Source organism: Lonchura striata, chromosome 9 (genome assembly GCF_050655825.1).
Source record: "Lonchura striata isolate lonStrDom1 chromosome 9, ASM5065582v1, whole genome shotgun sequence".
In the NCBI taxonomy this organism is placed as follows: Eukaryota; Metazoa; Chordata; class Aves; order Passeriformes; family Estrildidae; genus Lonchura; species Lonchura striata.
The window spans coordinates 5,143,717-5,158,893 of NC_140711.1; the positions used below are offsets into that span (position 1 = coordinate 5,143,717).

Sequence of the window (15,177 nt, forward strand, 5' to 3'; positions counted from 1 at the left end):
ACAGTTTAGTTAAATGTTTCTTTTGCAGTGGACTCCTGAGGGGAGGCGCTTGGTCACTGGTGCATCTAGTGGGGAGTTCACTTTATGGAATGGACTGACTTTCAATTTTGAAACAATATTGCAGGTAAAGTAATCTGTCAAGATTTCTTTGTATTTCCTTGAGGTCTTGGAGCATGTTTTAGGAAAACATCTTCACCCTGTCCATCATGGGTCTGTGGTCTGAATGGTGATGGGAGCCTTAGAGATCTTCTGTTCTGTTGTGATCCCATGTCAGGCCATGGCTACAGGCAATTGATTTCATGCTTCTCATTCCACCTCCATCTTCTATATTAACTGTTCTCGAGAATGTACTAGGAGTATTTGTAATAATAAAGAAACACTTTGAAAACAAAGTGCAAATACTCTTGTTATTTAGAAGACCATTTTATACAGAGTAAGAGATTTTTCCCCCCAGCATCTTGAATGTAATTAGATCATCATTGTTGTCATTTCCTCACTGCAGCTGTTAAGTTGGAACTGTAGTAACTTCAGTGTTTGTGTGGATCAGACAGTATTCGAATGTGTTTGCTAGAAGTTCTGTTTCTGAATTTGCAGGCTCACGACAGCCCTGTAAGGGCTATGACTTGGTCACACAATGATATGTGGATGCTGACAGCAGACCACGGGGGATATGTGAAATACTGGCAGTCCAACATGAACAACGTCAAGATGTTCCAGGCACATAAGGAGGCGATTAGAGAGGCCAGGTTTATACACAATATACCATTTTCTGTAGTACCTATTGCCATGATTAGACTGTTCTCTAAGTGTATTCTGGGTGCAGAAATGCATGGGTTCTGTCAGATTCTGGGAAACTTCCTGCACCACATAAACACAGGATTTCCTTTTGTTTCCACATTCTCACCGTTTTGCTGGCACCTTTCTGAATTAGTATTGTCCCAGTATCCGCCTCTGCAATATGTTAGAGATGTATTTGTCTGCCGCATTTTGCACTGGTATTCTTTTCATTTTTATATGGTGACGATGTGTATCAGTTATTCCTTTTTATACGCACTGTGTAAGACAACAATTTCATTCCAAATAAAGAATTCAGTCTTTAATAATCTAACTGAATAAAATATAAAGCCTTCAGAAATAAAACACCTGCATAGTTCTCACAAAATAATAAAACACTAAATAAAGTGAAGAACTGCTTGGCTTGGTGAAGCCAAGACTTCCAGTAATACTAAATACCCACGCAGACTACCACATACAGAAGTCTAATGTTAATACTGAATGGGTTCTTCAAGCTTGAAACTGTAAGAAAGCCATTGAAAAGAAGATTGTAGGATATTCTCTTGGTTCAGTGTTGATGCCTCAGTTGTGCAAATGTCTTTATAAAAATCAAATCCAAAGTGATATTTATCAGTAAGATGTAAATGAAGGGTGTTTCTAGAGCAAACCTGCATATAATTTTTAGTAAATGTTTTTGAAGTAAGTCTGAAGAGAAGCTGCAGATCCCAAATGGTGCTAAAACAGTGTTTCTTTGGGTTCAGGTGCTGGCCCTTGGTGATAAAGGTTCACTGCCACAAACTCGCTTTCCACTAAAGTCACCATTTTTCTTGGTAGGCTGCAGCATTTTCTGCCAGAGTTTGGTTATGAGAAGTGCTTACTTTGGATTCAGTTATTGTCTGACTATCATGGCCATGCACTGAATTTCTCTACTGCTTTAGGCCTTTTCTTGATCATAAAGATCTAGAATTTCACAAGGACTCCCTTGTGGTCTTTCACTGCACCAGAAAGAAAGTTGAGTGCCTGTCGTTATTGGAGGTGTTCTGGCCCTATTCACATGGTTAAATAACTCCTTGCTTTTCCAGTGACTTTCATCAATCAATATTAACTGCTGAACCTGGAAGCTGCTTACATGTCTCTAGGATTCTTTTCATGTTGTTGGTGGGGTGTAATAAGAGGGAGTGTTTCCAAATTGCTCTTATAAATGTTTGTTTTATATAGGTTTTTTTCCCCCAACAGTTAAACCACGTAGCATTTTTCTGTAACCAGCTTTCCCTTATGTTTTGCTTCTCTGCTGCAAAGCACCTGTGACTGAAGAGGAGTTTTTTTTTCCTAAGAACTGTTCTCCTGTGCTTCTATGCAGTGTCACTTTCTTGTGGTATTACCAAACATGAAAATCTAGGCTGACAGTTACCAAACTGTATTGATGTTGTATCTCATCCTGCAGAGAAGGCACTACTATGTGCAGTCACAGACAGGAGGGTGCTAAGAATAAATGACAGATTTTTTCCTCATTTGACAGGGGACTGCAATGCAATAGTAATCCTATGCTGAATTCATGTCTTGTGGTGAAGTGCCGTTTGGCAGGCACTGTATTCACTTAGAAGTGCCTATGTTCAAATGCCTCCTTCAGTGTATAACACATTACAGTATAATTTTGCCCTGTCTGAGAAGCATAGATAATCTGTTAAATGCTGACTTCTTTCCCCTGCTGTGTGTCTTCATGTAACAGTTTCTCACCCACGGATAATAAATTTGCTACATGCTCTGACGACGGCACTGTTAGAATCTGGGACTTTCTACGTTGCCATGAGGAGAGAATTCTTCGAGGTATGTGTACCAAAAGTACTGATTGGGGTATTTCAAGAGGGGGAAAACTTTTTTTTTTTTTTTAATTAGATGTTCACAATACAAAATTATCAGCTTGCCTACAATTTTTTTCTTAATGCTCCAAACAAGTTTTTGTTTGGCTGCTGCTCTAGGTGCCTTATATTCAGAGAGGCTGCAGTTCACAGGGGCATTATACTGTTTACTCTCCCCTTGAGCTCTAGACAGTGGAGGTGGCTAGAAGGACATTTTACTGCTCCTAATTAGGTAGAAACAGCTGTTTCTGGATCAGGAATACATTTATCTTTCTCCAAAGCTTAATCTTTGTGACCGCTGTTATTTCAGAACATGCATCTTCATGCAGAGGCTTCTTTTCTTTTCATGGGTGTACCTTTCATTCTGATTTCTTCAGAGGCAAAGTGGTTATTTCTCATTCCTTAAGAGGAAGAGTATTTAAGTAGAGACAACAGGTAAATTTTAATCACATCTTTTGTAGCACAGGCAAATAATCCTAGCTATGGTTCAAGTTTCTGTCTAACATCTACGTACACTAAATTCTGGTGCCTTTCCACTGGCCTTCTTGAGCCTTTCTCCTTCTCTTGCTGCACTGCTAAATGAGCAGTAACAGTAGCTTCTGACAGCTATTCCTTTTTTTGCAGAGATGTCCAAGGTACATAATTTAATAAGAATATATTAAAAGGCTGCTATGAGACTGAGGGCCGTAGATTTGCACATAATCTGCAAAGAAGGTATGGAACAAAACCATGGGCTTTCAGTTCTAGGTGTGTGAGCTTTTACAGTGCTTTCCTAAATTAAGGAATCTTTTTATTAAATCATGCCTCCAACTTGGACCTGCATTCCATATCTTACAAAGTCAAGCTCTCCCTGTTTCATTTGACTCCTCTTGTTTTACAAATATCTTACTTTTAAACACCACTACTTTGCAAAGACATTGAGCTTCAGCATTACTGCAGTGATGATATTTTAGTAGCATGTGTCCATGGACATTATGATAGGTGTGTTCTTTGCAGGACCTGGCAAACCAATTTCTAGGTTATATACTTTACACCTGTTACTCTGGAAGGCCTCAAACAGATTTAGGACTCTTTTGCTTGATTGTTTACAGAGAAATCTTTCTGCCCTAAACATATTATGTACCTGCCTCCAGGTATGCTCTAACCATGGGGAGGAAATAGGGGTTGCCTCCAAGCAGAATTGTCAAGGTTATAAAAATCTCTGCACTTCTATTTTCTTTCAGTGTTCTATGTAAAGTAGAAGGAGAAAAGTATTTAATTTAGGCTGTAGGGAACAGAACTTGCACTACATTTTCTTCTGTTACCTTGTGTATGTTAACATCTGATTGTGAGTAGACCTCAGACAGAAGTAGCCTATAGTTTCTTAGTTTATATATCTCAATATTCAATTTTTAGTTTGCACATCATTCTATAAAGAATACATTTGCTTCTACTTCTATCATCTTACCACAACATACTTCACTTTTCACGTAAGTTGGAAGTGGTTTGAAAACTTTACCATCTTTGGATAAAATTCAATAGGGGAGATTATTCCTTGTTTCTACTGTCAGATAAGCAAAAAACCACCAAACCCCAACCTAAACCCAAAGAACATCAGCAAGAAAATCCCCCACACCAAAGGAAAACAATACCCAAATCCCTGATTGTTGGGAGGATGTCTCTGCAAATACACAGGTTTGATTTGGCTTTGGTCTCTAGGACTGGTTTTAAATATGGTCAGAAGTTATTTGAAAGAACTGATGAGTAACACAATTTTCTTAGTAGAAAATACAAGCTTTCACTCTTTTATTTGGAGGTTAGTGCTTAAGGCTTTAGGATACTGATCTTCAGCTTTTGGCTTCTCCATGTGCATTCTGCTTTTACATATTACAAGTGTGACCTGTAATACTTTGCTGAGTACAGCCTTCCAATTGTGTAAATACTAACACCATTGCCATCCAGTTAGTGATCTGTAAATTAAAATTTTAGTGCCACTATGTCAAAGGGATTTTATGTACATTGTTTAGGTCAAACACAATGCTGGGAAATTATTTCCTACTTTCACACATCATACAGCTATTCTGGATAATATTGGTGCTGGGAAGTTGAAGGAAGTGGCCTTTAGGTCCAGAGTTTCACTTGACATGTTAAGGTGTTCTTCAAATTGTCACATGGAATTATAAAAGTCAAATGTAACTATCAGTTTACAGTCAGATATATTAATTAAAAATATCAGCACTCACAGGGATAATATGTTGATACGTTGTTCTGAATTATTTTTTCAACAACCAATTAAGGAAGATATTTTAAAAAACAGATTTGAAGATTCTAACGGTAAGGAATGCTTTTAAAGCAATTCTGTAGAGAGCATTAAAGTTACTGGGATAAACTTTGCTGATACAAAAAAGAATTCCATAGATTTATTGCAGGTGCTTTTGCTTGCATTAGAGCAAATTAATATTCCTATTGTTTATTGAAATGGTTCCCTTGAAAGTGGCCTGAAGCAGCAATTCTAGACTTATCTTCTGAGGAGTATTGGCAAAACAAGGGAAGTGGTAAATGACATGAGATGATTTAAGGTTTTCCTGCAGTTCTTTCAGCTATCTGAAGTAGGCTGTGCATTTTTCCTTCCAGTAGTTCAAGGTATGAATACACGGGCTGCATGAGATACACTTAACTGTATTCACTGCCCTTTAATTCCTCAAAGTGAAGATAACCAGGACACCTTCCAGGGTTCTTCATAGGTCGTGCCAGAGGTTCTGAGTCTGATTTCTTCAGTCTCCAAGTCCCTTTTTGCTGCCCAGTTTTTCACTGCTTAATGTTCTTTGGCTGCTTTTTTTACCACCATAGCTTTCTAGGGCACAGGAGGGGGAGTTTGGGCATTTAGTTGGCAGTACATGCAGATTTATCAGGCTCCTTTTTAATACCCTAAAGACATAAATAGGATTAAATTCTTGTTTTCTTGCGGAACCATCTTTAAATAATTCAAGTGAATTATCTTGGAAGAACTTGTAGGTGGAGGAAATAGCATTGAATATCATTGCTTCCCCACAGCCCGTATTGCCTGGCTTTTCTCTTGAGGTAGAGCTGCTGTGATCCTGATTTGCACCAGTTGCTTTTCCCTGTGTGAATTTCTGTCATTTCACCATCTTGATGGTGGTAACGAGTGCAATTTAGTGCACTTACTTAAATATATATGTAGGAACTTCAGGATGGTAAAAAAAAGTTATTTTAAAAATAAGACATGGAAAACAGGCTCAAGTATAGCAACATATTATTTTTCTGACAATAATGTTCCTCTGAATGGCATTTCCAATAAAATCTCAGATCTTTTGTCTAAACTGTTGCAATGAAGTTAATGCTGGGAACATTTCTGTAGGAACATACACATGGATGGCTATTAATAATACTGAAAACATCTAGTGAAAAATTGTATGCAGTACAACATTCATGTCCCTTTATTTATATGAGAAATTAATACCATTGCTGATTTTTATTGGTGGCAGCGATGTTCTGGGTAGTGTGTCTGTGCTGATGTATCCCTGGGAATATTTTGGGTAGGTCATTAATAAACACATGATTGCTTAATTATTTCCAGCATGACATCGTGGGCTAGAAGGCTACAAATAGATTTTGGATATCTCAGTCACCCTTATCATTCCTTCTCCTTCCTCTCACAGTCATCCAGTAGAATTGAGTGCTTGGGACAACTGTAATCTTTTAATTCTGACGTGCAGATGAGTTCTGTATTCCCAGGATTTCAGAGTTACCTGCCTTAATAGGTCTTTTGCAGGGGGCATGACTCCACCCAGCTCTCTGAAGGATGGTATAACCCATGCTTTTAAAAATACTTTGTAGATAGGTTTTTCTATTTTCTGTCTCTAAAATAGGGTGATACATTAAACAGTCTTTCAGCCAGGGTGGTAGACTTGATAAAAGATTTGTCTTAGCCTAATTCAAACAATTAAAGGCAATCAAGATTTTATTGCATTCTGTCTGGATTTGAAATATGCAGTTTGTAACAACATCTAATTTTTAACACTGTCACCTACAAAATAACCCATGTGTTTGAGCCTGCAGAAGTCACAGCAATTGTGGTAAACAGTCTTTTCATCTGCTCACAGGTTCTGAAAAAGTGTTTCCACCTCTATTCATACTGAAATAACTGAAGGATTTATTCCTTCCTTCTCTTGCATTTCTCAGTCTTTATTAAAAAATAAAGCCCTTTAAGCTGTTTAAATCTATTGTAAGGTTTGTATTCTGTGCACTTTCCACCTGAAAGAGAAGGATCTCTTCAGAGTTTTTTTCCTCAGTTGAATAGCAAATCTTGTGCTTAATGTAGACATGAGTTCCATGGGTAAAAAGAAGCTGAGTTCCAGAGCTACATCTTCATCTTGGTCCCTCATTTTTAATCATGCATTATTATCCAACTCTTAGCCTTGAAGCAAGTAACTTCTAAAACTGCTTCCTTTTCTTGGAGCATAATTGAACTCTGCATTGGGTAATTAAAAAAAAAAAAACCCAGCACTTTACTACCCTTATATGAGGTTTTTCTTTTTTTTCCCTTGTCTCAGCTAAGAGAAGTAAATTCCAGAAATGCATGTATGTCAGTACCATATTTCTTGTAAGGAGACCTATTTTTTAAACATTCAGGGTTTCTTTGGTGCAGATTGCTTCTATAGACTGTTGGGGTTTCAGGTATATTTGAAACTTCGTCTAATCTACTTGTGCATCCCTGCATGAATTTCAGAAATTTTTTACTCAGAACAGAAGCTCAGGATGAAATGAGACCTGGCTGATAGTGGCACCAACCATATCAATCTAAAGAAGGCAAGTCCTTGAATTTTTGAACTTAAAAAGATGATCTGTTTTGGAATGCTGGATTGGACCAGCTCGGTCTCCTCTTTGTTGGTGGATGTTTTGTTTGCCAGCTGCTCTTGCAGCTCTCTGATTTTCATCAATCTTCGTTACCAAAACTGAACTGGGGCTGGGGGAGAGAGGTGTTGCAGCTAAATCAGTTGAGGAGCAGCAAATAGCTGTACTTTTCACATGCATTAGGCACAGGAAATGTTAAGAAATTTATGTTGATAGTGAATCTGTGAGAGGTTTTTCCCCTATACAAATGGGGTCACTTGCACAATCTGTGATGCAGGAGCTCTGCTGTTCTGCTACTTGTGTTATGCCAGTAATCCTGCTGTGCTCCTTTGATTTTTTGTGCATGGTGGACTCTTTATAGTCTCACACACCTTTCTCCTTTCATTAGGAAATGTCTCTGCCTTTTTGAGACTAAAAGCTACAAATATTGTACACAATTTCTTGCTTCATAAATGGAAGGTGTCACACTACATGTATTTCCTTAGCATCTTTCTCTACACTTTGTTCACAGTTAAGTAGCACCAGGGACTTCAAGTGGGAATACTTAACACCCTTTTCTGAGCTTGTAGCTAATCTCAGTTACTGCTGCTTGTTAGGATGGTGGATATGACCTGCATTAGATGGAATTATCCCATTTCTTGCTTGAGGCTACTAAAACGTGTTCAGGTATTGTCTGGTAGCACAGCATTATTCCTGGTAATGACTTTGAGGACTAAAGTGCATTGGTTATCTCTGCATAGGAAACTTTATTATAGGTAGGCTTCATTGAAATAGCCACTTCTCTAAGTGTTAGAAGTAAAAATCCTTCTGAGAGTTGAGAAGCTAGCCTACTGTATTGACTTACATCAGCTTTCTATTTGTGAAGTGTTCTGGCTTGAAGGAAAATTTGGAGTTGAACCACTACCTGGAGGTGATTAAAAAATGGTGATAAGCTGATAGCTTCAGGCTTTTGCTCTGCTTCCTAAAACAATTCCAGGAGAATTAGAGGATATTGAAGACTGCTCTTGGAGCTGGTGGTACCTGATATGCCTAAAAACTGTAGTTCATAATTTGTGAGTAGTGTACAGCATACTAAGTCTTAGAGTTCTGATTCTTATCTACAGCCAGTGTTTTGAAAATCCTGAAAAATTAATAGGAAATGCATAGAATTCTCAAGGAACGGGTAAAAGAGATCACAAGACATGAATCACAGCATTAAGCTATAAAAAAGTTATACTGCACATTTCTGTCAAGGCTTTTCATGAGACAAGAACCAAGAGACACTGTGCAAGAAAGAGATTCTTTCAGATATAACTTTGAAATATTTTCATCCCTTAAAATTGTCCTGAAAGTTTTACAGATACTTACATTGAGCCCAAGGGCAAATTTTACACTTAATATTTGTAACCCACCTATTCTGTTAAGCTTGGAGGAATAATGAGAAACCTCAGTGTTTCCCAGGACAGCCAGCTCTCAGTGCTGCAGAAATACAGAATGGTTCCATAAGAACTCCCTGCATTGCTAGGATTTCTTGCCTCTGGTTCCTTTTATGTGTCTGATGATTGCAAGGGGTAGATAAATACTGAACTAGGTGAAACCATTTTTTACAGGTTGTTAGTTTTAAGTACTTGAGGGATGAGAACTTGATTTCCATCAGTTATGACTTCACATGGAATTAAAAATAATTGTGCACAATACTCTTTGTAGGGCTCAGGACACACCTGCAGTGAGAGCTTTGTCCTTCAGCCCTGCTCATGATTGTGGAGGAAGAAAAACACAATCTAAGCAGATTATATTCATAGTAATGATAAAATCTTAAATTACAGAGGCATTTGAATGCTGATGCTAAGGTGTTACCAGTCTTCCTTTCTCAGCACAAGTGTGGTTGTTGAAAAGGAGGCAGGCCATTGAGGATGGTGGCTTCTGGGTATCTACTCACGTGTATCTGTCATAGCAGAAGTTCTCAACAAAACAGAAATACATATCTGTAATTAGCCTTAAGCTAGTTATATTAGTAACTCATCTCTGATGAAGTCTTACATGGATGAGTACTCAGAATTGGACGCTTCATTAATGAGATTTTTAATGGACTCTTTTTGACATACCGTTTTTTCAGAGAGCACAGATAGAATGAAGCTCTTTTAGAATAAGTGATGGAAGTCTTCAGAAAATAGAAAAACACAGTTCCTTACTGAAAATAATCTATGTCAGTCCTTTGAAACTTTCTGTGCAGGCTTCTTGATGCCACTTGCATGAGTTAAACAAAACTCTTAATTTAACTTTTATCTTTTTATATCCTGTTACTGTGCTAAAAGCTTTTGTGCATCTAGGTTAGCATAAACTTTGCAAAGCATTTGATATATTCTTTGCAGCATTTCTATTCTACATACTTAAATTATTTCCTGTTATTCTTACATTTAGCTCCGAGTGCTATTCTAGGTTTAGTAGTGAGACACTTGGCATCAAGTTTTATCATGTGCTTGGTACCATAATCTCATATTTGAGATTATGTGTTGCTAGGGACAGCCAGTCCCTGGGAGATGGGAAAGCTTGCAAATGTTTTCCCTAAAATACAGTGGCATTTTTTTATGTCTTTCATACGTGCCTGGCATTAACTTCTTCATGAGAAAGCTGATCCTGCTTGTTATGCATTGCATTTTTAGGAAGACGCAATCAAAATTTTACTTGGGAATTTGCTGAAATGGGATTGTATAACAGACCAGGAGAAAAGGGATAAATAAGAATCCTGAATAAATCTGTGTGAAAGGTGGCTGGAAATAAGAAGCATAGGAAATGTGAGGAAAGTGTGGAGGCTGTGTCAGTATGAAAAAACTAACAACATCTTGTGTAAGGATTGAGAAAAGATGGTGACAGTGTGAGTGTGAGGATGAGAATGAGGTGTGGTGGAACTTGGCAAGTCACAGTGGGCATTTTGTAAATAATTTTGGGCAACCTGAGTTACTGGATCAGCCACTGGAGAGGCAGGGGTGTTATGGCTGAGTGACACACATGGACACAAATGGGCAGTGCAGAATGTGCCAAGAGTGTATATTTGCTCATCTGTGTGGTAACAGTACCCCCAAAATCTCTTACATTTTGTGTTCTGTTACATGGCTTGTAGAGACTCAGACTGATTGAGTAGAGTTAGGAACATGCTCTGTGCTTGTTCTGAAGATGAACATGGAGTGAATCATAGAATATACTGAGTTGGAGGAGACCCCCAAGAATCATGGAGTCCAACTCTTTAGTCCTGGTTATCCCCAAGGTTCACATCATTTGCCCAAGAGTATTCTCCAAACCCTTCTTGAACTGTCAGGCTTGGTGCTGTGACCACTTCCTGGGGACTCTGTTCCAGTGCTCAACTATCTGGGTGAAAAACTTTCCTGATGTCCAACATAAACCTCTCCTAACTCAGCTCTAGCTGTTGACCTGGGTGCTGTCACTAGTCACGAGAGTGAAGAGATCAGTGTCTTCTCCTCCCCTTCCCCCTCACAAGGAGGTTGTAGGCTGCAGTGAGGTCCCCTCAGCCTCTTCCAGGCTGAACAGATCAAATGACCTCAGCTGCTCCCCACATGGTTTCCCCTCTAGACCTTTCACAATCCTCATGGCCTCCTTTGAACTCTGTCTGAAACTTCATGTCTCATGTTGTGATGCCCCAACCTGCCCCAGCACTTGAGGTGAGGCTGCCCCAGGTCAGAGCAGAGCAGGACAATCCCTCCTTGTGGCTCCCCACAGCATGGCTGGCCCTCCTGGCTGCCAGGACACCACGGACCCACCTTCAGCCATCCATCAGGACTTCCCACAGCTGCTGTCCATCCCTCATTCCCAGCCCATGCACACAGCTGTCCCAGGTGCAGAACCCAGCACTTGCCCTTGGTGAAGTTCGTGTGGTTGGTGATTGCCCAGCTTGGTGCTGTTAATGAGAGAAGGATGCCATTGTTCTGACTCCACCTAGGAAAAAGGATCTCTACCACCTGATTAAAATTCATTATCTCCTTTAGTAGTCCCTGTGAAGCTATATGGACTTATTTTTTTCTTCTTTTTAACCTTTGGCACTTTACAGCTCTAAAATTGAAGCATCTAAAGTGTCTCCTCAGATGTAAGGTTAGCTCTGGTTCACTTCAGCTGGGAGTATGGCCAGGATATATGTGTATGCTTCTGCAGAAAGTAGCTGAGGAGATTCAGCGTGCAAGCATGTACTCAAGACTTACTAACTTCAGTGCCAGAACTTTCTAAGGGACTGATCCTTATCTCACAGTGAAAATACAAATTGTCACTTAGTTTTTCTACTCACAGATAAGGGTTTTTGTTGAAACAAAACACGTCTTGAGGAAGACATTTTGATTTTTGCTGTTGAAAGTATAAATGTGTCTTCAGGTAAAGTAGCTGTTGTGAAATTTTTATATATTCATTTATAAAGGGAAGGATTTTAGGGGGAGATTTTTTTTTAATTCATAAGTATTAGTTCTGTTAGTGTCTTAGCTTCTAAGAAGCACACCTGTAAGTATGACAAATCTAACTGTACAGGAGGAATCTAAAACTACACAAAATATATTTATCTTATAAAAAGTTTCACAGATGAGGTTTGACAATTCTTCTATCCTAGACAGTTTAGATTACTATTTGTAATTATTAATTCAGTGGAGACATCTGATATTTCTAGTTCTGCAAAACATTATTTTGATACATTGCACAAGCTGTCCAGTTCAATGCATCAGCTAGTTATTATTTTTATTAATAATATAATTATTTTTTTTCATATATTCAATATTTTCTTAATATTTGTCATTGTGTATTCATTGATTTTGCCCCACTGGATTTATGTAGTGGGCTATTCCAGATGTAGCTACAGCCACACAGAGAAGTAGTTGTATCATTGCAGTTTAATTTGCTGGTGTAGATAAGTACTACAAGTATTAATTACATTGTCATTGAAGACAGAGGGTGATCTTCATCTGGTTTTGACCATTGATAGGAATTTTGTGTGAAACTTTCTGCTCACCAAAATTAGTTTTTAAAGGGAACTCACCTTATATAAATATGAGCCTGAAAAGCTGAACATTAAACAGGTGCTTCTTCCAAGTCACCAGGATCTTGGAGGGTAAACTTCAAATTTTTATTCAAAAAAGTTGAGGAATGTGTTACCTGAGCTGCTTAATATTGGGAAGAAAAATACCTTTTAGTAAAAAACAAACCCAGCTTTCTGTGTATGCTGGCAGATGTGTATTTTCTGCCATATGTACAATAGGTGTTTTTCTTTGCCTGTTTGTTTAGAATGATGAAGAGCATAAAAATATTGTAGATATTGTATTAAAATCTTATATTTTAAACTTCATCACTTAAAAAGATCCTCTAATGAGAGTCGTAATAACTTTATAAATTAGTAGTTGTAATACTGCTGTAATAACTGTAACTATTCTAGTTTTCAAAGGGTAAAATGAAGAAATGAAAAAAATGGAGCTCAGAATCATATTACTAGCAGCATATTGTTATATGCTGGGGAAATCGAGTCTAAATAATTATACAATACTTTTACATTTGAACTTCTTTTCTGCAGATAGCCTTATTCAGCTTTATTTTTTTGTCTGTGTTAAGATTTAAGGAAAACGTAGCTCTGATACACATTTACAGAATCCTCAGAATTTGGATAGAAAGACCTTAACACAAAGCCTAGTGCTCCTTGAGATCTATTTTTCATCAGAGGTTGAGGTGCTTTCTGGCTTTATAAATAATCACTGCCCTCAAAGACTAAAAAAATTGAGTGTTGTTTTTGGATTCAGTGAAGAGCTGAATCCACCCCTCCTTCCAACCTTCTGTGGGAGGCACTTGTCCCAAGCCATTAGATAGAGTAAAACATTCTTCTTTGAAAAGGAAATTTTCACCTTTTTTAATATTTGGAGATATGTAGCACAAATTGATGTAGAGATGGTATTCATGTGTAATTTCCCACTTAGGTACAAGTTTAATGGGAATCCCCAGAAGTTCAAATGAGTTCAAACTCATTGGTGTTCCAGATATGTTGCCATTATAAAAATAAATATTTTAGTAAAGTTAAAAGTTCTAAAAAAGAAAATAGTTTATCTCCATTTCTCATCCAGTGGAAAACACATTTAAAAGTGCTTTTTCAGTGCAGAAATGATCTCATGTTCAGGGTATTTTTTTTTCACCTGTTCTCTTACTAGGGCAGTAGAAGAATGTGAGAGCTTTGCTTAACTAACTAGGGCTTGTGCAGTCTCTGCCTTTGGAGATTTTCAGACTGAACCTGGATAAATCTCTGAGTAACCTGCTCTGACTCCATAGCTTTGAGCAGCAGATTGAACAAGAGACTTCTGAGATGTCTTCAGCCTGACTTACCCAGTCCTCCTGGGGTACTGATTCAGTGATTAGACTGAATTCCTCTGTTTTGTCAAAGGCAGCAAAAATCCTACTGATGTAGGATTCAGCTGTCCACCAGCATATGTGACATAAGGAACTGATCTTGAAAAAAAATAAAAAAAAAAATTTTTTTTTTTAGTTTATTTTTCTAGCAGCTTTTAACATGCTTGAGGAAATGCATGTTAGTTAGATTGGAAAAGTTTCATGTTTAGTGGGTCTTTTTTTAGAGATGCTAAATGTTAGATCATTTCCTAGGAACTAATAGTATGTTAGAGTAATCACTGAAGTTTCAGAACTTCTGTGTACAACAAACATTAAAACTTTGTTGTCAATAAGATGGAAGGTGTGATGTGTGCTGTCAGCATCTTCAAAGCTTCTGCTGATGTAGTAAGTGAGGTAAACCAATACCTACAGATATATATATACACACACACACACAAAATATGTGTAATTGTTATATTTGCATATATAATTTTATGTAAACATCTGTAATGGTCCCAGTGGCACATTTTATCACCTTAATACTTGTTTGCTGCTTTCTTTTATGTGTCAAAATCATGCAGTCTTGAAAAAGACTTTGCAGGTTGTGTTGTAAAGCTGTAAAATCCATGCACAGTTAAATGGAAAGTGTTTGCTTTAAAAGAAAAAATAAGAAGAAAAAAGTGATTTAGGTAGATGCTTTACTCCTTGGAGTAGGGCAGCCTAGATTTGTCTGTGTGCATTAGTGTTCCTGAAGCTGCATTTCTCTAAATCACATTCCCAGCTTCTCCAGAGATCCCCTAAGTAGACCTGCTGAGTTTACAAAAATAATCCTTTACATCCAGGTGAAACGGGTGTTAGATAATCTTTTTTTCCTATTTTTCTTTCAAGTAAGAGCTGGGCCACAAAGTACAATTCACTGTTCATTCCCACACCTGTTCCAGGTCTTGACTGTAGTGTCTAAACCAAAATTACTTAATTTCTGAGTTTAGCATTTTAAAAGAAGACTGCACATTACTGAATATTGAGACTGCAATTACCTTAAAAAAAAAAAATTTAGAAGCTGTTTTGTCTTAAAACATGAAAAGTGCAGGCTAGATTTGTCTTGGTGTTTTTACTACATCTGAGTTTAGAAAGGAGTAACGACACATTTCAAAACTTGCAGACAAAATTTTCCCATTTGAATTGTAATTAATAGAGAACAAGGTAGAGGTGCACATGGGAAATACAATCTGGATAGTTTTAAAAGCTATTTCTATATAGCTTAGGTACTTTCAGTTGTTAGCAATATATCTCTGTTTTCTAAGGATTTATTGAGTCTGTAGCTTGATAGAATGCTGGGTGTTCCTGCTTGCTG

The 15,177-nt window shown here is 37.8% G+C and overlaps 1 protein-coding gene across 1 annotated transcript in view; it reads left to right on the forward strand.

Moving 5' to 3' along the window:
* Positions 1-15,177, forward strand: part of WDR33 (WD repeat domain 33) — a 69,409-nt gene that overhangs the window by 20,032 nt on the left and 34,200 nt on the right. Inside the window, exons 5-7 of the mRNA XM_085587556.1 lie at positions 29-124; positions 595-746; positions 2,504-2,601. Of these exons, the coding sequence (XP_085443682.1) occupies positions 29-124; positions 595-746; positions 2,504-2,601 (346 nt within the window). The remainder of the gene's footprint in view (positions 1-28; positions 125-594; positions 747-2,503; positions 2,602-15,177) is intronic.